The following is a 27,482-nucleotide window of genomic DNA, read 5'->3' as shown; positions in this document are numbered from 1 at the left end:
CTAGGCTTATGCAACTTTGAGGACCAATTCTGAGGCCACCAGAATTCTATTCCCCTGACAGGACATGCCAGGCTCTTCAGCAAGAGGTTGAACATCTGCCTGGCACCCTGTGAATCTCTAGGGAGTGTGGGGAAGCAAAGCATAATAATCACAGAATTGTCAGGGTTGGAGGGGACCTCAAGGAGCAGCCAGCTCCAACCCCCCTGCCATGGGCAGGGACTCCTCACACTACAGCAGGTTGCTCACAGCCACATCCAGCCTGGCTGCAAACACCTCCAGGCAGGAGTCTTCCACCACCTCCCTGGGCAACCTGTGCCAGGCTCTCACCACCCTCCCAGGGAAGAACTTCTTCCTAACATCCAATCTGAATCTACCCATTTCTAGTTTTGTTCCATCCCCCCCACTCCTATCACTCCCTGACACCCTAAAAAGTCCCTCCCCAGCTTTCTTGCAGGCCCCCTTCAGATACTGGAAGGCCACAATGAGGTCTCCTCAGAGCCTTCTCTTCTCCAGACTGAACAGCCCCAACTCCCTCAGTCTGTCCTCACAGCAGAGCAGCTCCAGGCCTCTGCTCACCCTCATGGCCCTGCTCTGGACACCTTCCAGCACCTCCAGATCCTTCCTGTAATAGAAGCTCCAGAGCTGGACACAGTGCTGCAGGTGGGGTCTCAGCAGAGTGGAGCAGAGAGTTGTCCCTAATTATGGTCAATATTAAGACATTTCTGGATGTTGTGAAATCATCAAAGATCAAAGACCTCAGCTCATACCCAAATCCTCCAGCAAAGGCTTCGTGAGGGTTTTACCCTGGCAGCTTTTTGAAGGTAGCTCAAGTTCTCCCTCCAGAGGTGAGAAAAAAATGAATACAAAAGATTTAATGTTTGCAGTGTTGAATCAAAACAACTGATCAGAGAGCACACACAGACCTGGCCATGCAGCTTGGCTTGGAAGGCACCTTGAAGTTCACCCAGTCCCACCCCCCTGCAGTGCAGACACCTTCAGCTATTGCTCAGAGTCCCAGACAATCTGACCTGGATGTTTCACAGGATGGAGCATCTGCCACCTCTCTGGACAACCTGGGCTGGTATCTCACCACCCCTGCTGTACAAGCTGTCTGCTTTCTGTGAGGGTATTGTAAGAAAGGAGATCTTAATGAGCCTCCCTAGGACAAAAGCTAAACCCAGCACATTTTCTAGAGGAGTAACACCAGGGCAAATCAATTGGGATCAGCCCTGTGACACTGCCTGCTAGGGCTTCTAACTTTGTCTAGTGGAAGCTGGCTCTCCAGCATCTACTTCTGCTTAACTTAGCTTCCCTGTAGTTTTCCCCTTGGAAAGTGTCCACAGAGCTGCAGCATCTCAGGTCTTACCAGCACCACCATCCAGCCCTTCCTGGCAACTCAATCCCCAGCCTGTCCTGCTGCAGGCTTACTCCACCACTGGAGCTTGCAGTTCTCTTTGCTGAAGCTCATGCAGTGCCCACCCACCCATTTCTCCAGCATATCGACACCCCTCTGAGCAGCAAACCCAGCTTCCAGTGTATCAAATGCTCCCTCAGCTTGGGAGATGTGTTGGCATCCTGTGGTCCAGCTGCCTCTAGCTTCCACTTGAGAAGAATCCTGTGGTGATTTCAGAGGTGCTGGGTCCCTAGAAGGCAGCAAACCACAGAGCAGTTTGCTCAGTGCCGACTGGAATCCTGAGCCTTTAGAGTGCCCTTGCTTGTAGGAAGGCTTTGAAAGCAACATCAAAAGAGAACTGAGAGGAAGACCAGAGGCAGCAGTTTAGCCTGGTGTACCAGGGAAGCAGGATTAAATGCTTCCAGCAGACCAAGGGAACTGCTTTGGGGTAAAGAGGTTTATCTCAGCTCCAGTGGGCTTAGGACCAAGACAAATATCTTTGTGCCCAGAAAGGAAAGCAACAGCGGCAAGGGCGGAGCTGGGAGAGAGAGAGGGAGACCTCTGCCCCTTGCTCACAGCCCTTAACCACCTGGGCTGCACAGCAAGCAGCAGCTACCTTCTGGAAGATAGTGAGAGGCCATGGGAGTGTGAGCAGAATGGAACATATCACTCTCTTACCTACAAAACCCAGCAAGAAGTACAAAGATAACTCTGCACAGTAGAAGATGTTTGCCACTGGTTACAGCTCCTTACTGTGGCCTTCCAGTATCTGAAGGGGGCCTGCAAGAAAGCTGGGGAGGGACTCTGTAGGGTGTCAGGGAGTGATAGGAGTGGGGGGAATGGGGAAAAACTAGAAATGGGGAGATTGAGATTGGATGTTAGGAAGAAGTTCTTCCCCATGAGGGTGGTGAGAGCCTGGCACAGGTTGCCCAGGGAGGTGGTGGAAGCCTCCTGCCTGGAGGTGTTTGCAGCCAGGCTGGATGTGGCTGTGAGCAACCTGCTGTAGTGTGAGGTGTCCCTGCCCATGGCAGGGGGTTGGAAGTGGATGATCCTTGAGGTCCCTTCCAACCCTGACAATTCTGATTCTGTGATAAATACTCACTTTGGGCAAATCAGTGCTGCTCCAGTCTCAGGCTTCTGTCAGTTTTTAGGGGTGCTGCAGTTTTTAACTGCATATTTAGCAGCTGGAATCTGCAGAATACTTGGAGGAGCTGTGGTAACTGCTACTGAAATAAACCAGCCCTCCCTTCCACACACAGAAGGAAGCTGTTGTGTTCCCATATGGTAGAAAGGATGATGCCAAAAACCTAGTGAGCATCCAACAGCACACTATTCAAAGCCACCCACTGATGGCAAAGAGCAAAATATTAGCTATCACAAATCCCAGCTCAGCCTAGCTTGTCAGCATCCAGCTTAGCTTAGCCTCTCAGCATCCAGAGGCATCTGGACAAGTAGGCTGAGGAGAATCACCTGAAGGCAAAGTATGAAGCTGGGGCAACCCTCACTATCAGTCCAGGCTGGGGGATGATGAGATTGAGAGTGGCCCTGCAGAAAGGGACTTGGGGGAAGCTGGGCATGAGCCAGCAGTGTGCACTTGCAGCCCAGAAGGCCAATGGCAGCCTGAGCTGCATCAAAAGCAGCATGGCCAGAGATGGAGAGAGGGGATCCTGCCCTACTGCTCTGGTGAGACCTCACCTGGGGTACTGCATCCAGCTCTGGGGCCCCCAGCACAAGAGGGACATGGACCTGCTGGAGTGGATCCAGAGGAGAACCACCAAGCCCATCAGAGGGCTCAAGCACCTCTGCTATGAAGCCAGGCTGAAGGAATTGGGGCTGTTCAGCCTGGAGAAGGCTCCAGGGAGACCTTAGAGTTACATTTCAGTATCTGAAGGGGACCTACAGGAAGGCTGGGGAGGGACTGTTCAGAAGGGCCTGTGGGGATAGGCCAAGGGTTTGAAACTGGAGCAGGGTGGATTGAGGTTGGACATCAGGAGGAAGTTCTGCACAGGGAGAGTGGTGAAATGCTGGAACAGGCTGACAGGGATGGGGTGGAGGCCATTCAAGATCAGCCCTGCTGTGTCCCTGGGCAGCCTGTTGCAGCTGGAGGTGTCCCTGCTGAGTGCAGGGGTGTTGGACAAGACAACCTTTGAGGATCCCTTCCCAACCCAATGCAATCTGGTGAGTCTTACTCCCATCTTCCCCACAACTGTCTCATACCTTTAGAGCCATAGGTTGGGTGGGCAAACGAGGTGCTGGAGCTTTTCCACACAAAGCAGAAGAAACACCTGCAGCTCTCACAGGGATTGGTGCTGCAAGAACTGCATTCCTGCACCCCTGCATGCAGGATGCAGCACCTGTCCAAGCCTTTGCTGCAGTTCAGCCACAGGCATCTCCATGTGGTACAAGGAAGTGACACATTTGCACAGGTATGTTTTATTACTGGTTTCCTCTCCTGTGTGCACAGGGCTTCAGCTGTCACTTTAAACCACTCAGAACACACAATTGCATACCAGTTGTACATACTTTACAGCACAGTTCAACAACAGTAACACAACTGTAGCTACCAAACCAAATGAACAAAATGGCCAGGAACATTTACACCAGGCTTCTGTAAACAGGTTTGGGTTTATAAACAGTGGGACATGGAATTAACACAGACCACCATGTGAAAGAGGAATGAGCTGGGGGGGGGTTGTTGCTTTCCCTTAAATAAATCACTCTCTTTATAAATACTTCTGTTCTCCCAATATACATTTACAGACAGAACTGGCTAGAAGCAGATTACCTACACTCCTCCTGAAGAAAAAGAAAATGCCTAGAGATGGACCACAGTGTGTTAAGTTCACCTAACATAAGAAGCAAGCAGATGATTAGTAGGGTGTTGAAGTATTACTGCAGTTCAGCCTCACTTCTGGTTGTTTACACCAACACTGGGAAGGTTGCCACGTTAGGGAATTGGTTTTCACTTGAATTCCAGCAAGTTACAATCAATCTTGTAGTACACATATGGGTAGTACTCCTGCTGACTGAGGTTTAAGCCAGGGATATCCATAGTTGCCTGCAAACAAAGGTTTGAAACCAGTTACACTCCCAGACTCCTCTTCAGAAGCAGGTTCTTATGGGGCCTACAGGAAGGCTGGGGAGGGACTGCTCAGGATCTCAGGTAGTGATAGGACTGGGGGGAATGGAATGAAGCTGGAGGTGGGGAGATTCAGGCTGGAGGTGAGGAGGAAGTTCTTCCCCATGAGAGTGGTGAAGCCCTGGAATGGGTTGTCCAGGGAGGTGGTTGGGGCCCTGTCCCTGGAAGTGTTTAAGCCCAGGCTGGCTGAGGCTCTGGCCAGGCTGATCTAGTGTGGGGTGTCCCTGCCCATGGCAGGGGGGTTGGAACTAGATGATCCTTGTGGTCCCTTCCAACCCTGACTGATACTATGATGATACTACGATTTTAGAGCAAGCAGGGCCAGGCAAGACTTCAAGCTGCCATTTTCACCTTCAAGTGATTGTTTCACTCACAAAGTCTCATCTTTGACAAGTGAAGAAAGTAGTGCTCAAAATGAAATCATTGTGTGTGTGGGGGGGGGGGGTTTCTGATCAAAATCTAAGCAGCTGCCTGCCAATAACTCACATCTGATGCTAAACAGACTGCCAGGAGAAGTACTGCAGTTCTGTTTTACTGCTTCTGAGTCTCTGCTGACTGATCCAGGACATCACAGGAAGTGTGGTATCTTCGCATCATAGTATCAGTCAGGGTTGGAAGGGACCACAAGGATCACCTAGTTCCAACCCCCCTGCCATGGGCAGGGACACCCACACTAGATCAGGCTGGCCAGAGCCTCATCCAGCCTGGGCTTAAACACCTCCAGGGTCTCACATCCCCTTTTCCCAACAAGACTTAAGAAATCCTTTGGGGGGAAACCCCATCACATTATTAAATGTGACATCAAATAACCCCCACCAGGATTTGTAGGCTTTTACAACTCAGCTGAGCTGACTGGGTGGTCCTTTTTCAGTTCATCTTTCATTTGGGCAAGAGCACATTAAGCCTCCCAGCAAACCAGTTTGAGAAGAGGAAAATGAGACCTCTGCAGGTGGAAAGGATGACTCCATCCTGACATCAGTTCAGCCTCCTAGGACAACTCCATTAAAGACAGCAATGGAAACCCCCCAAACCCAACTTTGTTTCACTATTAAGGCCACTGTGGAGAGTTCTTGTGTTCTCTCTGGGCTCAAAAAGACATATGAAAATGGTTGAAGTTCCTCACACCCAGTCTCAGCTCCACAGTGACTTGGAATTCTCTGATAGTGTGATAAATGCAGTCTACAACTTATCTTCCCATCAGTGGGAAAGACTTTAGTAAGAAGGAATGACATGAGGCTGTTATATGGAGACAATTGTGCTGAGAGAAAATGATGAAGATGCTGCTGAGGTTTCTGTTATCTTTTAATGAAGCCACAGAATGTCTCTCTGTTGTTTAAACAGACTAACCCTACTGCTGAAGGGGAGGAGCAGTTGCAAGGTGACTTACATCAATGATGGCTGCTGCACTGCTGTCAAGGTGCTTGTACAAGTCATACAAAACCTCCCTCAGTTTCTTCATTGTTTTCTTGTTAGGCTGAAGCAGCATTGCCTGGAAGTTAACTGGCAAACCATACCTGGGGAAGTCAAGCAGAAAGCTATGAAAATCCTGCACTCAGCCTCACCTTTCAAAGCAGAGTTTTCCTTGGAGGAAGAATCCTGCTGCTGAAGAGAGAATTCTGCTCACCTGCCTTCCTGCAAGACTCTTTCTGTAACCCACCAGTGAATCAGAACTGCCTTGTTCCAAGTTGAAAATAACAAAGCAGAAGTCTAAATGCTGTTCAAAATCATTTAAACCCCTTGACTGCTAAGCACAATGCTCACAAGGGGCCTGAAGTCTGGGACTGAGTTCTGCATACTCCAATCAGTTTACTTGTGAGACTTTGCTTCTGCCATGAAGTGCAGAACCCAGACTCTCTCGATCCTCCTTTCTAGGTGTGGGGAAGCATTTGCCAAGATCCAAATCAAGTTCAGCTTCCTTCCTTCCCCAAGTTTACATTCAAAATAAGCCTACAAACCAGCCTAGGATGCCAGTCAGTGAGGACTGTTCTATTTTCCTCCTCTGGCTGATTCTTTTAGGATAACATCAAGAAGACTGAAAGACCCTTTCCATTTTCTGACTACAGCAGAAGTCCTTTCAACTCAAAAAACCCCAAAACCAAAGAAGCCAAACCCAGCTCCTTTCTAGTGCAGGAGGAGCTGGGTCTTAAGTTAATTTAGTGCCTGTCTTTCTGGATAGGTATGAAAAATATCTGTGGTTTACAGTTAGAATATTGAATACTATTGAGAAGTTGAGCCTGCAGAATGCTAAGGAAGGCATGCTCTGGAGAGCAGCCAGCTCAAGATGTTAACATGCATTACACAAAGCCTTTTGATTCTGAGCCATTCCCATTTCCCCACTTCACCAGAAGATACAGGAAGCTCTTTTTACAAGGAGCTCACAAAGCAGGTTAAAAAGCAGCAGAAAAGCCTTGCTGCAGCTCACAGTGTACCTGCAATTCCCACAGCACTGGTGGACAGACTGCCCAAGGGGGCAGGATACACAACTACCTCCCTCAAATACTCCACAGCTGGCAACAAGAGCTATTGCCATCAGCTATTCTAACTGTCCTACTACCAGCTTCCTCCTTCCTGGAAGGGTGGCATTCACACACCTCAGTCTGGCAAAGCCAAGCTAGATCAAGAAGTAGAAATAGAATAGAATTAACCAGGTTGGAAAAGACCTTTGAGATCATCCAGTCCAACCTCTCACCCAGCACCATCTGATCAACTAAACCATGGCACCAAGTGTCTCATCCACTCCCCTCTTAAACACCTCCAGGGATGGTGACTCCACCACCTCCCTGGGCAGCACATCCCAATGGCCAACCTCTCTCTCTGTGAAGAACTTCTGCCTAACATCCAGCCTACACCTCCCCTGTAAATGCTTACCAAGTCTGTACAACATCACTGCTCAGGTCTGCCTCATTACCTTAAAACAGATTCAACAAAGACTCTTAGTGCCTTGACATGAATCCATGCAATGAAAGCTTCACTGAAATTAACCTTCAGCCACCGAACCAGAGGCCCCTGTGGAAGAGGAGAGGAAACCAAAACGTTAGTGTAAACTTCAGAAGAAAGAGATTCAGCCTATTAGGCATGTTTGAGCAGACATTCAGCATCCATACCATGGTAACACAGACAACTTAAAGGCAGAGTTCACTGGGGACATAATGGCTCAAGGTGGTTTCAATAGCAAGTAAAGAGACAATGAACAAGGTTGCCCAGGGAGGTGGTGGAAGCCTCATGCCTGGAGGGTTTTAAGGCCAGGCTGGATGTGGCTCTGGGCAACCTGCTCCAGTGTGAGGTGTCCCACAGCAGGGGGGTTGGAAGTGGATGATCCTTGGGGTCCCTTCCAACCCTGACAATTCTATGATTCAGTACCCCATTTCACTGCTGTGGGCTAAGTAGGTTAAAGACCATTTTAGTAACATCTCATTCTTCCACCCAGCTACTTGTCCATTTCCAAACTTGGCTCAGTGTGGTGAGGAGCACTGGTGCACAGGAAGCTCCATTTTCCCTGAGCAGCTTGGCTGGGGGGCAAGAGGACCACATCACATCAGCCTTGCACTGCTTTCTCAGGATCCCAAGAAGTTCATGCAATGGTTATGTGGCAATAACAGCTCTTGAGAGGTCTCCTGATTCTATAGTGACTGGCTTATCCAGACTCACAAACTGTTTCTTCTTGTCAGTTGACAGCCTGTTCATTTCTTCTTTATCTGCCTTCATCTCTTCTTCATTGTACTGGAAGTCACGGACCATGAATCTGTGTGGGGAAGAGAAGAAAACCAGAAGAGGCTATCCAGGAGTCCTTCAAACAGGAGAGACAGAACACACACAGAGTGAAACTCACTTGTACTCTCTGGCTTTATGCTTGAAGTCATCCACTGCCTTCCTGAACAAGGTGACATTGCAGAGGTAACTGTCCTGATCCTCAAAGAGTACACTGCACAGGAGGAGAAAAGCTGTCAGAGCTCCCAAGCTTCAAGTCACCTCAGGTCTGCTCTGCAGCAGCTTACTCTGTACTGGATCACCTCAGATTAGATTCCAAACTAAACCCCTCATACAGAAAAGAACTGAAGCTTCTGCACCTGCTCACACTGCTCCCTTCACCAAGGGTGAGGGTTTGCATTGCAAAGTCAGAGCCCTCAGCACTCAGGCTCTTCATACATCTCTGGGTATTTGCTCAAGCTGAAATTCCTTCACAGCAAAAGGAGCTGAAGCTGGCTCCATACTGAGAGCTGTGGACTACAGGACCCTTAGAAATGCAGGTGTGAAAGAAAAAGGAAATGGATTTAAACCAGAAAAGGGTACAAAGCAAAAAGCAAAGATGGGCAAGAAAAACAGTGTTTCTTGGGCTGCCAAGGTGAGCCCTAGCACTGCTGCCTTACAGTCCAAAGACAGGCCTGCTGTATTGGGAGACCTCAGCTGAGGAACAAAGCTTGAAGAGATTTAGACTGCTCCTCAGTGTCAGGCTGCCTTCAACACAAACAGCACCCAATGGGTTACCAAGTCACCCCCTCCTCAGCTAGCCCTAGACCACCATTTCCCAGTAATTAAACAAATCATTAGTAGATCTCCCACTAGGCTTAAGTTGATCCAATTCAAATGTGCAAATAGCCAGAGCCAGTTCAGCATCTCTGACTGGCACAGAGCTGCCAACATCAGACCTGGCTGACCACAGCTGCACTCTGCCAGCTGAAACTCTGCCTCCTGCTACGTGCTGACTCGGTTTGCAGCGTGGTTACCACACTGCTCCAAGTGGCTTAACAGCAGCAGCACATCCTGGCCTCAGGATTGGAATGGATGACCTCTGTTAGCCCAAGAGAAACAAGTCAGCCTTTTTGGTGAGGGACTATTTAGGATGCCAGGTAGTGATAGGAGCAGGGGGAATGGAGCAAAACTGGAAGTGAGTAGATTGAGATTGGATGTGAGGAAGAAGTTCTTCCCCATGAGGGTGGTGAGAGACTGGCACTGGTTGCCCAGGGAGGTGGTGGAAGCCTCATCCCTGGAGGTGTTTGCAGCCAGGCTGGATGTGGCTCTGGGCAAGCTGCTCCAGTGTGAGGTGTCCCACAGCAGGGGGGGTGGAAGTGGATGATCCTCGAGGTCCCTTCCAGCCCTAACAATTCTATGATTCTTTGCACACAGGAAAAATCATCCACACTTCCAAGTCCTCAGTGGCTTTCAAACAGCTTAAGTAACTTGCTTCAAGTCCTCTGGACACAGACATAAAGCTTGCAGGCTAGCAGCTCAGAGTTGCTGCTGAACTGCACCACACACAAGCTTTAAGGTGAATGTGCCTGAACTAGATTAACTTTTCAGTTCCTTTGCCACAGAAGTTATCAAACTAACTTTGTTGAACCTGCAGTTGGAGATCCTTTGAATTCTCCCTCAAATACAACAGATCAGGCTCAAGCAAGCTGGGCATTTGGACAGGGGTTTGGGCCAAGCTTTAAAATTGGAAGCTGGGCCAGCTAAAGAACACTTCTAGACCAGAAGAGAAGCAAACAGGAGATTTAGCATCTAAACTTACTTGCTGGAACGTGGGACAACCATCTCTGCCAGTGTTTCATATTGCTTAACCCAGTCATTATAATTTGCCCTGGAGAACACACAGGTTATGGTTAGACTTCCAGTACTGCAGTAACAAATCTTAAGACTAATGGTTCAAGCTTTCCCAACATAACAGCTTCTACTCATCACAACCTTCAGCACAGGTGGAGGCTGTCAGCAATACAGAGGTACCAGGGGCAGTCCTCCTCATCCTGTTTTTAAGATGACTGCTCAGCAAACTCTAGCAACAGCAGAAGGAACATTTTCTCTTCAGCCTTCCTTTAAGTCTACAAGTGGAATGTGTTTAAATCCAAGACCTGTGAAATCAGTCATCACTGAGCACAGGTCTCAAGCAGACTTCTCTGCCAAGGTTTAGCAGAAACTCCTTGTGCAACTCCACTCCTTTGATTCCAAATCATGGAATACCTTTACACAATTACAAATGGGTTCCCCAGAGTTCTGCACTTGAAGTCTGGCAGCCCTGTCTTCCTGTACTTGGTGGGTAAAGAGGTTCCACCCTTTGGACACCAAACCCAAGCCAAGGGTGAAAGAAAAGTAACAGCTGAGATATGCTAACCACTTGCTTTGCACTGAAGGCACTGCAAAGCTGATTTGCCTTCACCAGATTTTCATGTGTGACAGAGACTACTGCTTCCTGTGGTAACTGGTCTGCTGGCTGTCTTTAGAAGTTCTCTCTCCTCATGCCCAGCTTCAGAACAATCACTGCAGTGCCATTTTGTCCCTTTACAGCAGTCTTCAGGCCACCTGTGTCACCACTTTCCTTGGCCTGGGTAAGAGGTTGGGGGTTTGTTGTTCAAACATTTCAGACAGGACCAACCTGTCCCCTCCCAGCAAACCTTCAACACCACAGGAGCAGGGTTCCATTGGCAGATACTTAGATCAGTGTAAGAGCAGCATTCTGGTTAGGCCACACCTTGAGTCCTGTGCCCAGTTCTGGGCCCCTCAATTTAAGAAGGACATTGAGATGCTGGAAGGTGTCCAGAGAAGGGCAATGAGGCTGGGGAGAGGTCTGGAGCACAGCCCTATGAGGGGAGACTGAGGGACCTGGGGTTGTTTAGCCTGGAGAAGAGGAGGCTCAGGGGAGACCTTATTGTTGTCTACAACTCCCTGAAGGGAGGTTGTAGCCAGGTGGGGGTTGGTCTCTTCTCCCAGGCAAGCAGCACCAGAACAAGAGGACACAGTCTCAAGCTGTGCCAGGGGAAGTTTAGGATGGAGGTGAGGAGAAAGTTCTTCCCAGAGAGAGAGATTGGCCACTGGAATGTGCTGCCCAGGGAGGTGGTGGAGTCACCATCCCTGGAGGTGTTCAGAAAAGGCTTGGATGTGGCACTTGGAGCCATGGTTTAGTTGTCAGGAGGTGTTAGGTAATAGGTTAGACTTGATCTCTGAGGTCTTTTCCAGCCTTGTTGACTCTCTGATTCTGGCAGTCTGAAACAAAGTGCTCTCCTGAAGTGGTGAAAAGCCAGCACAGTCCTGAGCAGGGTAACTCAATCATTAAGCCTTCTAATTAAAACCTGTCATGGTTTCACTCAGTACCTACTATTTTCATAAGGATACCTTCTGCAACATGACCTCTCATGGCTACTATTAGATAAGAGACACAGGTCTAATCTCTGGTTTCTTAAAGGCATTCCTGAGCACTCAGCATTCCTTGAGCTCTTGGGAACAAAGGAATTCAGGCAGGCAGGCTCATTTGCCTCTCCTAAGCATCCAAGAGCCTGCTTTAGCTCATCCAGAGAATTCAGATATCCTTTCTTACAGTCTGGTAAGGCTGTGGGATCTGTTACTTGAGTTAGCTTTCTTCTTTCATTCTGCTATTAGGGCAAACAATAAACTTACTTGGGTACAATCACTAATAACGTGACCAAATACTCTGAATCAAGTACAAAGTCCTCCTTCTTTACAATATCAGCAAGGCTTCTGGTTAGCAAGCTTCCCCTGCAGGCAGACAAAGACAGCCAGAGTAAGTGCATGGGTAAGAATGAATTCATTTACATCACACAGCTGATAAGAGATCATTTTCAAAAGTACATTTGCTGAGCACCCACAATTAGCAGAGCACAAAAAATGTCCTTCTCTGCATTCTGTATCCTGCAGTCTGAAGTCATCACAAGCTTTTATCAGCAGCTCCACTGCTGTGCAGCATTTCCCCAGCCTGAATACGTCAGACACCTCAGGAGCCAAGTTCTCTTTGGAGGTGATTTAAAACCACAACAGCCATTAAAGGAGACCTTGTTGTGGCCTTCCAGGATCTGAAGGGGGCCAACAAGAGAGCTGGGGAGGGACTCTGTAGGGTGTCAGGGAGTGACAGGAGCAGGGGGAATGGAACAGATATAGAAATGGGTAGACTCAGATTGGATGTTAGGAAGTTCTTCCCCATGAGGGTGGTGAGAGACTGGCACAGGCTGCCCAGGGAGGTGGTGGAAGCCTCATCCCTGGAGGTGTTTGCAGCCAGGCTGGATGTGGCTGTGAGCAACCTGCTGTAGTGTGAGGTGTCCCTGGCCATGGCAGGGGGGTTGGAACTGCCTGAGCCTTGAGGTCCCTTCCAACCCTGACAATTCTGTGATTCTAAAACCATGAATTGTGGAGCCCCACAGTTACACCTAGCCTGGCACAGACCTACACATGGAGCCTCAATCAAAATGTGAAGCAGCAAATAGCCATGGTTCTGAATCAGCCAGCAGGGCTTCTAGCATTAAGTGCAATGCCAGGGTTGGGTTGATTTAATCAAGTGTGTTTGTACAGAAGCACTACTGTACCTCAACAGCATTTCAGATAAACATCACAGGTACATGACAAGAGAGCATGCAGCCCCTCTTTCCTTTATTATCAGCTGTCTCTGCTGGTTACATTTGATGGAAGTAACTCAATAACATTGATGCACTTCAAGCATAAATTGAAGGGAAAGACTTCCTTGTTTAGACAGACACCTAAGGAGCAGCCTTACACAGCTCTTTAACATCAAGCCTCTCCCAAAAGCCTTTGTGCAGTTCATAACTGCTTATCAATCAAGTGAGCTGTTACCAGCCAATTAGCTGCTAAGAGATGTTCTCTTGTGGCAGCTGCTAGTCAAGATTGATAAACAGCTAAAAGACCACATGTGCCTCTTCCCATGCTGCTCAGTTCTCCTAGCTGGGTGACCCTCCAGGCTCTGCTGGCAAGCCCCAGCGTGACTCACGCGTTCTTCCTCTCCAGGTTCTGAAGGTTCCCTTTCAGGTTGTTGTATGCTGAGGCTCTTGCTTTCAGGTCATTGTCAATCTGGTTTACTCCCTTCAAGATAAAAAGAAAAGGAACAGCCCCTCAAGACCCAGAATGGGTTTGACATGATTTCTCCATTTCAAAGCTCAGGTCTACCACTGAGAAGTGAAGGAAAGAGAGAGCAGTTCAAAGGTGAATTGCTCTAATGCTTGGCAGACTTCATTCAACAGGGAGGAAAAAATCTAAGTCAGAATTCCTTAAAGGGAAAAAAAATCAGCCAATAAAAGTTGCACATCCCCTTCTGGCATCAACTGGACACGTTACTGCATCCAGCTGCCCATCAGCCCATCCACCTTGCCACTGCCAGCCTCCCTCTCAGCTGGCAGCAGAGAGAATCACAAAGTTCACTTTCAGCCATTTGAAGTCTACCTCAAATCATTTCAGTTAACCTTCCTGCTGTGCTGCAAGCACACTTGTGAGCACTGGCCATCACTTCTCCAGCTGTTACCTCCCTTCTCATTCTGTTTTCCCCCTCATTAGAATTTCAATGACAAGAATGATGACACAGCCTCACGGGCAGCAAATCAGGACCTAACAATTGCAAAGCACTTAATGCTCTGCATCATCTGTGATGTAAAAGGAGACTCCGTGGCACCGTATCTGCCTACTAGATTTGCACCATTCCTTGAGGTGAACAGCCTTGGTCACTCAAGGTCAGGGTAACAACTAAATGCATCATTTGCCTGATACCAAATAGCAACATTCAGGGTTCTAAACATTATCACAGTTAATTTAGGTCTCCCCCCCTCGCCAAACAGAGCTACTTCCCATCCTGCATGCCTGCAAAGGCAAACACAGTGAATGCTGCCACCACCTCCCTTCACAAACTCATCTTTCATGCTGCTGGTTTGCAATGGGAGTGGCTTAGACTACAAAGGAAATGCTGGGCTAGAAGAGACTTTCTTCATTCAGTTAAAACTTAGAGGTGTCTTGGAATGTCTGAAGTTGCAGAGGGTCACTTCCAGGGTGGACAGATACATTGGATTCAGGGCTGAAGTACTGTTTATTTCAGACAATTAATGCGTCTGTGGAACCAGGCAGAGGACACATTGTGTGTTTAACATCCCTGGCAGCCTGCACATCACAGTTCCAACTGTTCTGTTGTTTAGACTCAGACTCTCACATTTGGTTTGCCATTGCTGCTCAAGGAAGCCACATTCCTCAAATCCACCTTCCAGGATTAATCAGAACTATTACCAAAGATCAATCCCCAGCCAGGCAACTTGGCAGCACCTAGAAGAACACAAAGGTTCACTCCTGCTGTTATCCAAGTGCCATGGAGTCATCAAAAACAAGACAGATGGGCTTGATGACCAAGTTCTGTGCACAGCTGTCTCAAGGAGGGAAGGTTTATAAACAAACCACCTTACCTTTGCAATGATCTCTGAAATATTCTTCAAGGATTGCTTGATTGGGTATTTGGCCATATCCCACTGGAACCTTGTTATATAGGTGACCAAGTCAACTACAATGGCAAAGAACTCTGTCAGACAGACAGTAAAGAGACTGCTGGATTGTAGGGGTGCTGCAGCAGAAGAGTGCTGTAAGAGGCTGGGGACTTTCCCAGGGGGGAACCCTGCTGCTTAAGAAACTCTAAAATCAACAATCAAGTTGGAAGCTACCCATGGCCTCCACCTTTGGGTGCTGGTTTCTCCACCTCTGCAGATTCCAACTGGTAGTTATCACTAAGTCAGTGAGGGCTGGAGAAGCACAGGCAAGACCAACTATTTTTGGCTTTGTGTGAAAAACAGGTGGGAGAACAGCTTTGCTGGTCAGGATCACTGCACCTGCATGTGAATCCAATCATGTCAATCCACTCACATCAGCCTCTCCTGCAGCAGTACAAGATGTGGTGACCTACAGGAAATGGCTCTGAACACAAACCAATGATTTAAAGGCCAAGGCAACTCTTTACTACAAGAAAATGGAGCAACATTTCCCTGAGACAACTGCTTTCACCAAACCAGTCTAGCACAAGGTGGGAACAACTGAGTATTGCAGCAGAGCCTACCCACCCAGATGGCAGACTAATACCAAGTTTAGTAATCACAGTGATTTCTATGCTCCACCAGAGATCAGTAATGACACATTACAGCCCTAAAGGATCAGAAGGCTTCTGTGAGAACCTAGCATGTGGATCTAATTTCTTGTCTTTCTGGCTCCTATCATCTGTTTCAGACTCTGGGGAGAAAGCACTTCCAGGTCTGAACCAGGCTTCAGAATGTCATACAGGGAAGCAGTGCTCAGTATGTTTCAGGATCACTGCCTTCTCCCCTGCTCCTATAGGATGCACACATCATGGTTAGTAATTTACCTCCATTAGCCAGAAGATTCTCCTGAACTTTATCTTTACTGTCTTCTAGGACATCAGCCATATACTGGGCCACTTTCTTCACAACACTGAAAAAGAAAAGATAAAGACATGAAAAAACAATCCTGCCATTTGGAGAAATGCCACTGATAGAGCTGACCTGACATTGCCCAAGAGTGGATCAAAAAGGAACTGCTGATTGCTTCACAAGAGCACAAACTGGCAGCAGCATCTCAAGACCAACTGAATACATGCCACAGCTTCACTTAGTCCTTCCTCTGTTGTTGATACTCATCAGTTAGCACCAAGGTGAGGCTACTCCCACACCTGCAGACAACAGGGGCTGGCTTTAGGTGATCATCTCACTGTATTCCAATCTGGTTTTTAAGTCTGGGGTACTTGGAAAAATCCTAACCCCTTCCTGAAAATAGACAGTGAGGTAGAAATCATCAAGCATGCTGGCCTGTCAGACATGGCATGGCCAGCAGGGGTAGGGAACTGACTGCCCTGTGCTCAGACCTGATGAGACCACCCCTCAGGCACTGTGTCCAGGTTTGGGCACTGCAGTGTAAGACAGATACTGATTGAGGTGCTGGAGCTGGTACAGAGAAGGGTGACGAGGCTGGGGAGAGGTTTGGAGAGCAGGTCACATGAGGAGTGGCTAAGGGAGCTGGGGTTGTTCAGCCTGAAGAAAAGGAGGCTGAGAGGAGACCTGATTGCTGTAAAGGAGGCTGTAGTGAGGCCAGTGCTGGCCTCTTCTCCCAGGTAACTAATGGCAGGACAGGAGGTTAAGCTGCCCCAGGGGAAGTTTAGGTTGGGAATTAGGCAGAATTTCCTTAGTGGAAGAGTGGTGTGGCATGGGCTGCCCAGGGAGTGGTGAGCTCCCCATCCTTGGAGGCATTCAAAAAGCATAAGTCAGTAGATATGGCACTCTGGCACATGGTCTTGTGGTCATGGGGGTGCTGGGTAGGAGGTTGGACTTGATCTTACAGATCTTTTCCAACCTTAATGATTCCATGAGTAATCCAATTAAACACAAGGCAACCATGACAACAAAACACCAAAGATAACTGAGGAGCTCTGGAGAAAGCCCAGGCCAAAACCCTCATGACAGCTGCCACTCCAGACCTGCCTTCCTCACTAGAAAAACCTACACTTAATATTACTCACATGTGCCATGCCAAATAGCTTCCTTGCCTAGTTAGCAAAATACTCCCCAACACTTCCCTTCTGGAAGCAGCAGATGGTTCCACGAGTTCTGGTGACATCAGACTGCCACACTGGCTCCACAGTCATTCTAAAAGATATTGTTCTCAAGAGCAGCTTAACCTTGCTGAAACCTGAGCTTGCTGACTGGCTGCAGAGGAGCACTATGAAACCAGGAGAAGCCAGAAGTGATCTGTGCAGGATTAGAACTCAGCAAACCATCACATCATTACTCTAATGGTCTCCCAGGCACCCAGCACCAGAACAAGAGGACACAGTCTCAAGCTGTGCCAGGGGAAGTTTAGGCTGGAGGTGAGGAGAAAGTTCTTCAGAGAGAGAGTAACTGGCCACTGGAATGTGCTGCCCAGGGAGTGGTGGAGTCACTGGAGGGGTTCAAGAGGGGACTGGATGTGGCACTTGGTGCCATGGTCTAGTCATGAGGTGTTGGGTGACAGGATGGACTTGATGATCTCTGAGGTCTTTTCCAACCTTGTTGACTCTATTCTCTGATTCTAACGTTCTGCATGCCAGGTACAAGCAAACCATTACCCCTCCACAAAGGCATCCAGTTTAGCCAGCTCATCTGACAAACCAACCAAAACATCCAGTGTGCCAACCTAGAGGGAAAGACAACAATGCATTAGCAGCTGAATACAAGCATGGACAGAGAGCAATGTAAGCTAAACTGCAAACAAAGAGCACCCACATAGCTGAACACCTGACCAGCAAACAGCAACAAAAGCTGAGTCTCCTGAACAGGTAACTTTGCAGAGCTACAGAAAACACTGCACCTGAAGTGTTTCATCAGCTGATCTAAAAACACCAAGCTGCAGTGTTTCTTTTGCTCAGGATGCCCCTAAAGCACCTGCATTGGATCTAACTCCCTCCACTTTGGGGCACAGTCTCAGCCCTGCACTCCAGCCATCCAAAATGGCTTTAGTTTGGAGATGAGGAGCCTGAGGAGTGACCTCATGGGTGTTTATAAAGATGTGCAAGGTGAGTGCCCAGAGGCTGGAGCCAGGCTCTGCTGGGGGATGCCCAATGCCAGCACAAGGGGCAGTGGTGGAAGCTGAGGCAGAGGAAGTGCCATGGAAACAGGAGGAAAACTTCTCTCACTGTGAGGGTGAGAGAGCACTGGAACAGGCTGCCCAGGGGGGTTGTGGAGTCTCCCTCTCTGGAGACATTCAAAACCCACCTGAATGCATCCCTGTGTGACCTGCCCTAGGTGACCCTGCTCTGGGAGGGGGGCTGGACTGGATGATCTCTGGAGGTCCCTTCCAACCCCTAACATTCTGTGAATATATGTGAAAACAACTTTCACATGAGGAATTGGCTGCCTTCCCCAAAAGTGATTTGCTTCAATGTTTGGTTTACTACTTCAGATCAAATCCTGAGCTGCTGTGGAGCAAAACTAGAAATGGGTAGATGCAGATTGGATGTTAGGAAGAAGTTGTTCTCCATGAGGGTGGTGAGAGCCTGGCACAGGTTGCCCAGGGAGGGGGTGGAAGCCTCATCCCTGGAGGTGTTTGCAGCCAGGCTGGAGGTGGCTGTGAGCAACCTGCTGTAGTGTGAGGAGTCCCTGCCCATGGCAGGGGGGTTGGAACTGGCTGAGCCTTGAGGTCCCTTCCAACCCTAACAATTCTCTGATTCTATGTAATCAGGTATCTTGGTGTGGGTGAGAAGCAGAACAGGGAAAACTCTGCAGATGCAAGAGTGCTGCAGCAGTCAGACTGTCAGGAGCCTGGACTTTCTCCATCTAAGTACTGGAGTACCCACAGCTGGCCTGCAAGTTTTCACCCACTCTTCCCTTCTCCTTCCTGCTTTAATGCAATAATCCAGAGTAATACACAAACCTTTCTGGGGCCAGGGATGAACTTTCTCTTTCAGACTGTACCATTCAAACATGGACACTGCAGTACAGTAAAACATTCTCTTTAGCTCTTTTATAAGCAAGTCTCAAACTGGTGAAAGATGTCTTAGTCTAAAGAAACAAAGGTGATGCAAGCCAAACACTTCTTACATGACCTGGGGCCTACCTACCTTCAAGTCTGGAATATTGAACTTGGAATTGGTAGACAGATTGTTGTGCTTTGTGGTTGCTGCATGTAGCTTCTCCCATGTCTGTTGACAGGTTTTTTCCCCAGGAGCAGAAATCAGCCAAAACTCAGTCATTTTGTGTCTTTATCTTGATGCTTTCTGCTTCTGAAGATAGAGGCAAGATGCTAATAGAAGCAAAGTGAGGCAGGGAGGGGAAAGAAAGAATATCTGCCATTAGTTCTGCACTGAAAGCCTTGCCTGAAGAAAAACATCTCATGGCATTTTACTCAAGTGCAGTTGCAGCCAGTCTAAAAGATTTTCCCAGTAGTAGCATGTGATTCCAAACTCATTTCTTCCTTGTCTACCAAACCACACTGGCACAGTGGGAAAGCCTCTTTAAACAGCCCATGCTGCAAGTTGAAGTGGGTTGGGTTGGCAACAGTAGCTGCAATTGCACAGAAAGATGAGAGGCAAAGGACCTAACTGAAAATAAATCCAGGCAGACAGGACCCAGACCCTATTTGCACAGCTGTGTGTGCTTCCCAGCATCAGTACAAACAGAAAGCTGCTTCTGAGCACATAAGAGAGGGAAACAAATAACAACATAGTCAACATCATAGGTGCTCAAATCAATGTTCAGTTCAGGGCAAGGTTCTGAAGGAAGGAAAGGCAGTAAAACATGTTTACATTCAATAAGCTTCATTCTTCAAGCAAAGAAGGTTCCCCTGGCAACTAGAATTGTCAACACAAAGGAGGACACTTTCTAATCTGGGTACCTCTGCTGTCATTGCAGACCTTCAACAATATTTCACAGGCTGGGAGCAAGCAAATGAGTGTTGCTACTAACCACAATGGTGCTGAGCCACATGCAAACGAGCCCAGGAAGCTCAGAGTAGCTGTGTTCCACTGCCACACACAACAAGTCCCTCACTGAGCCTCACTGGACTTGTGAAAATGTCTTTTGTGTGACAGACAGGAGAATCACATGAAAGCCTGTCTGGACAGGAGCAAAATGGCAGCTTTTGGTATTTGCCATGCCACCTGTAGCAGTTTGAAAGAGCAGAGACCAACCTGCATTTCACAGTCAGCACAGACCAGAGCAGAGAGAGAAAAATCCAACCCTGCATTTGTGAGAATGAATGCACAGCAGCAAGCTTGGCCCAGAACAACACATCTTCATCTGTGTGATGGTACTAGGGCAGACAAAGAATGAAGGGTGCTGATGTCAGAGGTGAGCACAAGAAAGGCCTGTTAGCTGGTCCTTTGGTTCAGCTACTCAGGAAGCCTAAAGCTGAAGACAGTTTGCCAGCCATTAAAGGACTATCAGGAAGCACATCTTGTCACTAGCACACCAGCCCTCCTCCCTCAGTTAAGGGCCTTGGTTATAACAAGAGATGATGACATCCAGTTCCAGAGGCTCTTGATCCTGCACACTCCATATGTCTGGCATTGCATTACTAGGTAGCAGCACAGCAGTGCTATCATCTGAAACACAGCCAGTGCAAGCTGGGTACAGCTATGGGAGAAATCAGAGTATGCACAAGCCCAGACACATGTCCCACTCCACACTTCTTTGTCCAGCCTGACCAGTCCACTGCTGGGCACCCTCCTGTGCTGGGGCCATACACCTGCACAGCAAGGACTTGGGAATTATCTGTTCTCTCCTCACTGGCACTACTCTCTCTTCTCCTCTAACATGCTGCTAAAGTAGGCTGGAAGAAAGGTTAAGGAGTTCTTTGCTTCTGGAAACAGTATGGGTGAGAAAAGGGGTCCTGTCTCAGAAGCATGGGTGAAAAGGGGAAGTTTACTTCCTCCCTTGACTGTTGGGGGAAAGCCTGTGAGAGCAGAATCAGAGAAGGGTGCTGATGGCTTTGGTATCAGGAAGTATCATGAACTATCAAATCAACACCAGTCACCACCATGTGACTGAGGGCCTTGGCTTAGGGAAGCACCAAAGAGATTCTCTCACATCATGGGCCTCCATGACAGGTGTACTCATTACCAACAGTTTGGAAGAAGACAAAATTTCCTCTGACTTAGACTGCTCTGATGCACTCTTTACCTTCATGCACATCAAAATTGGTTAATACATTCCACATGATTCACTGAACTGTGGACCTATAAAAGACACAGCCAAGTTTACAGTAAGCTGCCCCCCATGCAGGAAGACACCACTAAAGCTGGCCCAGGCACTCCAAGTGTTTAAACTTTAAACTGTGTTTGTTTGGAGTTGACCAGACTAGGAGAGGCTGGGGGATAAGTGTTGGATAAATAAACTAGTTCAGGTGGCAGCAGCAGCAGTGTGCAAACACCCAAGTGAAAGACAAGAGCCATACTGTAGAAATCCAGAATCCTCTTCAGCAAGAGAACTGGAACACTGTCCTCTCACCTTTGCTACTAAAACATAACCAGCCCCTAAATAGTAAGTTTAAAGCTTCCAGAGAGGGTATCACCTAAGGGAACACCTACATGTTTACAAAGACACAGCCTTATGCCCTGCCTTACAGATTGGGAAAATCAGCTCACCACTGAAAACCTAAATAACTTCTCCCATGGGAAGAAGAAGAAGAAGAAAACAAACCAACCAAAAGACACACACAAACCCAAACCCACAATCTTTAGCAGACAGAATAAAGTCCTTTCAGTAAGTAAAGCTTTCCACTCCTTCAAAGTAAGTTCAGGGATGCAGACTCCATGTGATTTGCCAGTCTGAAGTTACCAACACCTGCCACCAGGCTTGCAGCAAATCTTTTCCTCACATCTGAATTCCAATAAGCTACAGTACTTCATTACTCCTTAATATCAGAGGCAAAAATGGATTGTCCAACTGAATGAGCAGGGTTGGGGTTTCTTTCCTATTGCTGAAAGCACAGAGGCACAGGTTGGACAGTTGTAGCTCTCAGGGAGTTGGGGCTGTTCAGTCTGGAGAAGAGAAGGCTCTGAGGTGACCTCATTGTGGCCTTCCAGGATCTGCAGGGGGCTACAGGGAGGCTGGGGAGGGACTGCTCAGGATCTCAGGTAGTGATAGGACTAGGGGGAATGGAATGAAGCTGGAGGTGGGGAGATTCAGGCTGGAGGTGAGGAGGAAGTTCTTCCCCATGAGAGTGGTGAAGCCCTGGAATGGGTTGTCCAGGGAGGTGGTTGGGGCCCTGTCCCTGGAGGTGTTTAAGCCCAGGCTGGATGAGGCTCTGGCCAGGCTGATCTAGTGTGGGGTGTCCCTGCCCATGGCAGGGGGGTTGGAACTAGATGATCCTTGTGGTCCCTTCCAACCCTGACTCATACTATGAATTGTTAAGCTAGCAGACTTCTCTCCCTCACCATTTCTGCTTTCCTGAAGTCCTGTTCTGTTTCTAACAGCCATGGAAAGCAAGAGGCTTCCCCATCTCAGCTACCTACTCGATGGATGTATTGGCAAACACACACAAGCAAAAGGGGGGGAAAAGCTTGGCAGAAGAGTTTTAAATGTTTTGGGTTGGTTTGTTTGATGTGAGGGAGGAAGGAGTTTGAAATCAGAACTATGGGGAACAAGAAACAAGAAGTGAAGATAGGAGAAGTGTTGAGAAAACAATGTGCATCCAGTTAAGGCTTTCAAGGCAGTGTTTTTCCTCCTAAACATTCTCCAGTCAGATCCCTACCACACTATGACACCAAGTGAGTGGAAGTGGCTGTCCTCGTTCTGCTGAAGGTGGGTAAAGCCAACCATTAAGCAGTGAAACTGCTTTTGAGGTGCCATTGTGAAGCATTTCCTGACCAACTTCAGCAAGAAGTGTTTGTGACACAGCTGGGGGAGGGGAAATCAGGAAAATGAGAAACCAGGTTTATACAAGGATCTCCCCAGAGACTCTGTGAACCAAAGTTCAGGATTTCCAGGCACAGGCTCTGGAGTTCCAACTTTGCACACAGCACTCAGCTTGCTACCTGGATACTTACAACTCCACAGGACATGACATGACTGGTTTAATACTGAATAACCAAAGGATAGAACAAACAAACCAAACCCTAAGCCTGCAAGACCAGCAGTGCTTCAACAGATCTTTATCCTGGCTCAGTACTCACAAATTCTTATTTTTAAGGGCTTAATACTAGAACTTCATTAGAACACACTTTTCTCACTGCAGATCCAACAGCTGGGCAGATTTTCCCTTGACATGTTCTCCAGCCTCTCCCATGGGCTGTGAGGAAGAGATTTAAGCAACAAACACCTTGTCAAGATGTTCTGTTAGCCAAGCTAGCACAGCTCCTCTACCAAATGCTTGAAGTGCTCCATCCCTTGGAGCTCAGCTCTGGAACCTGGGTTTGACCTCTCTGCTACTGTCCAAAGTAAGTCTGATATATTTAAAATGCACTGGGCATGGCTACCTGTAGTTGGTACTGTGTAAGATTTGCTGGTAGGATAAATCGATTTCAAACCATGCAGCATACTCTACTACAATCCATACAACTGCTGACCAGCAGCTCCAGCGCTGTACCCAGGAAAGCAGAGGAGAGCTGGGGCTTCCTTCCCCGCGGAGCCCCAGGGGAAAGCTCCCTCTGCTAAGGCGACTCCGGAGTTTGCCCACACCCAGCGCCAGGCTCCCGTGAGGCTGCCCCGGCCGGCTCCGCTCTCAGCAGCGACTCGGGGCGCGGCGCCCGGCCTCCGCTGCCTCCGCCTCACACAGAGGTGGCCACAGCCAGGCAGGCAGAGCTGCACCCGGAGGATAGAGTTCCCTTGCCTTGAGCAGAGGCAGACCGGGGCCGGCACACGGGGCGGGGGAGCTGGCTTTATTCTCCCCAGAGCCGCTGATCACAGGGATCACAGGGATTAGACGACAGCACCCATAACGCGGAGGGGCGGACAGGCTGCCCCTGCCGCCGCCGGCTCCCGGGACCGCACTGTGGCTTCGCACTCCGCCAGAGAACTCCCCCTCTACAGCTGCTACCCCAGTGTCGCGGGGGGCCGGCCGAGCGGCGGCAGGGCAGCCCCGGCAGCCGGCAGCCCCCGCAGCAATGCCGAGGCCCGTCAGAGCCCCCGAGGGGCGCGGCGGCGGGCGGGCCCCCGCCGTTCCGCCGGGCCCGGCCGGCGATGCCCTTCAGGCCAGGCCCCGCGCGCGGCGCGCGGCCGGGGGAGGCCGGAGCGCTGAGCTACCCGCTCGGGGCGCGCGGCGGCGCGGCCCAACCCTCCTCCGTGCCCCGCGGCGCGCCACGGTCGCGGGCCCCCCTCGCGCCGCCTTTACCCGTCACTGCTCCATCCCCCGCCGGCAGCCGCAGCCGCGCGCCGCCCGCACACCCGCCAGCGGGTCACGTGAAGCGCCGGGTCAGCTGACGCCGCCGCAGCGCCGGTCACGAGACGGCGGAGCGCGGCGAGGGGAGGAGGCTGTGGCGCAGCGGCGCAGTGACGGTCACGGCCGCTCGGGGCGCTCGCGCGGCTGCGGCTGCGGGACTCCGGGTTCGAGACCCGAGCCGACTCGGCTCGGCTCGGTTATCACCGCCGGCTCGCAAAGCAGCCGCGGCTCGTCTGGAGCACCGCCTCCATCACGGACATCGTCAGCCTCTTCGTAGAGTTCAGACAAGTTTGTGGCGGCTGCCACGGGTGCTCAGACCGGCGGGCACCGGCGGGCACCGGCAGCCTTAGGACCTGGCCAGCCCTGGCCACCTCCGGGCTGATTTTGGTCTCTTGGAAACCACCGAGTCCTGGGAAATGCCCTGGTGTTCCAACGCACACCGCGGGGTGTGCGCTGAGCTGCCGAAGTGCTACTGATGTGAAGGACATAGGAAAGAAGATGATACACCTGCGGGTCAAGAGTGGGAAGAGATTGGCCTGGAAGGAAAGTATTGCCATTTTATTTGTCTCCAAACTTCCTTTTGCTTACCTGGCACAGTAACTGCTCAGTGAAAAACAGCAGGCTGTAAAATACTCTGTTGCTAGCGAAGTCAATGTCTTTATTGTGTGAGACTGCTTACAATCTGAACGCACAAACCCAGCAGGAGCCATATACAAAAAGCAGACACTTTGCTTTACTCGTTTTGATGGAGAAATTTGTTCCTTTTTCGTTTTTTTTTAGGAAAGACTTGGTGCCATCCTGTAGCTGTGGGTGGCTACTGGGCAACTGCAGCAGAGAGGAAGCACAAATACAATCACAGACACCAAAAAGGTGTTTGTACATAGTTCCAGCCCAGCAAAGGATGTCTGTCCATGTCTCTGGGTGCAACTCTAGACCTCTGGTCCTGTGGTCTTCTCCCCATGAAGCACTTACAGGTCTAGCAGCTCCAAACTCCACCAAATTCAAAGTCTCAGTGCTGTTCCACAACCTTTAACGTGGCAGGCCAGTCTTCCTTCAGTCATTTATGTTGTTCTTCAACCACTGCTGGCTTCTGAAACACATTCCCACTACTGAACTGCCCACAGTCATTTGTGATACTCCTGACATGCTCCTACTGGTACAATTTTATTAGAGACCTATTTCATGGACTATTAGAATGCTAGAGGTCGGAAGGGAGCTCCAGAGATCATTGAGTCCAACCCCCACACACACAGCAAGAGCACTTAGGGCAGGTCACACAAGAACACATCCAGGCAGCTTTTAAAGATCTCAGGAAGAAGACTCCACAGCCTCTCTGGGCAGCCTGTTCAGTGCTCTGTCACTCTCACAGTGAAAGTTTCTTCTCAAGATGGAATTTTCTGTGATTGAATTTATGTTCACTGCCCTTTGTCCTATCATTGGGTATCACTGAAAAGAGACTGCCTCCATCCTTCTGACAGGCACCCTTCAGATGCCTCTTTGTAGGCACTAATAAGGTCCCTTCTCAGCTTTCTCTTCTCCAGACTGAACAGCCCCCCAGGTCTTTTAGTCTGTCCTCATGAGAGAGCTGCTTCAGTCCCTTAGTCATTCTTGTAGCCCTCTGTTGAACTCTCTCCAGTAGTTCCCTGTCTCTCTTGAACTAGTGAGGCCAGAACTGTACACAGTATTCCAGATGTGGTCTAACTAGGGCTGAGTAGAGGGGGAGGAGGACCTCCATCAGCCTGCTGGACACACTCTCGTGGCCACCAGGGCACATTCCTCACATCAGCATAAAGACACTTGCTCTAAACCAGCTTAACAAAGCCGAAACTCACCTACCTTAGAAGTGGGCAGACTTACTTTTGAATACCCACATTACAAATCCCAACAAGAATAATTTCTTAATGGCTGAATTGTTAACCTTCAGCCACTTTTCAGTGCAAACTCTTCTAAAACTTCACTGCAGAGACATTCTTTTTCATTACTGTGGCAAGCTGTTTCCTCCAACTGTGGCAGTATCTGCCATATGCCAGCACTGACTGGCAAATACAAGTCATGATGTTATTTTTGGAACAAGATAAGGGTTTTTTGAGTGATCCGTAGCTCCGAGCTATCAGATGGAAACTTGGCATTCACCTCCATAAATAAACAGAGCCATTAGTAAATGGTGCTATAAAATCAGCACTTCTGAGGAGAACAGCAAGCATTTCTAACCTGCTCGATGACAACACGCTTGTAAAGGCACAGGAGGGGATTCTGAGAACCAGGACCTCTGATCTGCCACTTAAAATCCACTGCCTGCTGTGCTTGGTCTCAGTATTTGCCATTGGGCTAATTAAGATCAATGAGGTACAAAGCAGGCCTATAGGCAATCTATGACTCTTCTCTAGGAAACAAACCAAAGGGGGGAAAAAGAATCAACACATTAAATAATTGGGCTATGAACACCCTCAGAATAATGAACACCATCACTGGATGTCCTTAGGAAGAGACTGGATAGGGTGCTTGGTTCCATGGTTTAGTTGGTTAGATGGTGCTGGGTGATAGGTTGGACTTGATGATCTCAAAGGTCTTTTCCAGCCTGGTTAATTCTATTCCATTCCATTCCATTCCATTCCATTCCATACTATACTATACTATACTATACTATACTATACTATACTATACTATACTATACTATACTATACTATACTATACTATACCATACTATACTATTCCATCCTATTCTATTCTATTCTATTCTATTCTATTCTATTCTATTCTATTCTATTCTATTCTATTCTATTCTATTCTATTCTATTCTATTCTATTCTATTCCATTCCATTCCATTCCATTCCATTCCATTCCATACTATACTATACTATACTATACTATACTATACTATACTATACTATACTATTCCCTCCTATTCCATTCTATTCTATTCTATTCTATTCTATTCCATTCCATTCCATTCCATTCCATTCCATTCCATTCCATTCCATTCCATTCCAATCACACAGTGACAAGTGAGCTGCAACGTGATCTTGGAGGGAGCTGTAGGTGAGAAACCTGAGCCAGGTGTGCAGTAATGATAAATGGTATCAAGAAGAATACTCAGTCAAGAGGAACACTTAAACCCAGAGCTGCCACAATCTGAGTGGGTATATGGTAGATTCAACAGATCTGTTCACTAGGAGCTCTATAAACCTGCCTGTTACTTGCCTAACGTTGCTCCATCTGGTCTGACAGGGGTATTTTTATGAAGCCTTGGGAGCCTGAAAGATACTTCTATATATGAAAGGTATTATCTAAAGCTAGCACTATTGTAAGCATTAGAGAGGGTTTGGGTT

At 48.7% G+C, this 27,482-nt stretch overlaps 1 protein-coding gene across 1 annotated transcript; it reads right to left on the bottom strand.

Moving 5' to 3' along the window:
• Window positions 1-3,810: 3,810 nt before the first annotated feature.
• On the bottom strand, window positions 3,811-24,183 carry ATP6V1C1 (ATPase H+ transporting V1 subunit C1). Its single transcript, XM_068161199.1, has 13 exons — window positions 24,105-24,183; window positions 18,895-19,076; window positions 17,404-17,471; window positions 15,652-15,737; window positions 14,708-14,802; window positions 13,258-13,349; window positions 11,919-12,017; window positions 10,042-10,110; window positions 8,362-8,454; window positions 8,181-8,274; window positions 7,441-7,538; window positions 5,920-6,046; window positions 3,811-4,451 (listed from the first exon to the last, which is right to left on the bottom strand). The coding sequence occupies exons 2-13, from the start codon at window positions 19,024-19,026 to the stop codon at window positions 4,356-4,358; spliced, it is 1,149 nt and encodes a 382-aa protein (XP_068017300.1). The 5' UTR covers window positions 19,027-19,076; window positions 24,105-24,183; the 3' UTR covers window positions 3,811-4,355.
• Window positions 24,184-27,482: the final 3,299 nt, after the last annotated feature.

Source organism: Melanerpes formicivorus, unplaced genomic scaffold (genome assembly GCF_026170545.1).
Source record: "Melanerpes formicivorus ecotype bairdi unplaced genomic scaffold, bMelFor1.0.p_v2 SCAF_56, whole genome shotgun sequence".
Lineage (NCBI taxonomy): Eukaryota > Metazoa > Chordata > Aves > Piciformes > Picidae > Melanerpes > Melanerpes formicivorus.
Note: the sequence above shows the minus strand (reverse complement) of the source record. Positions and strands in the feature narration are given on the sequence as shown.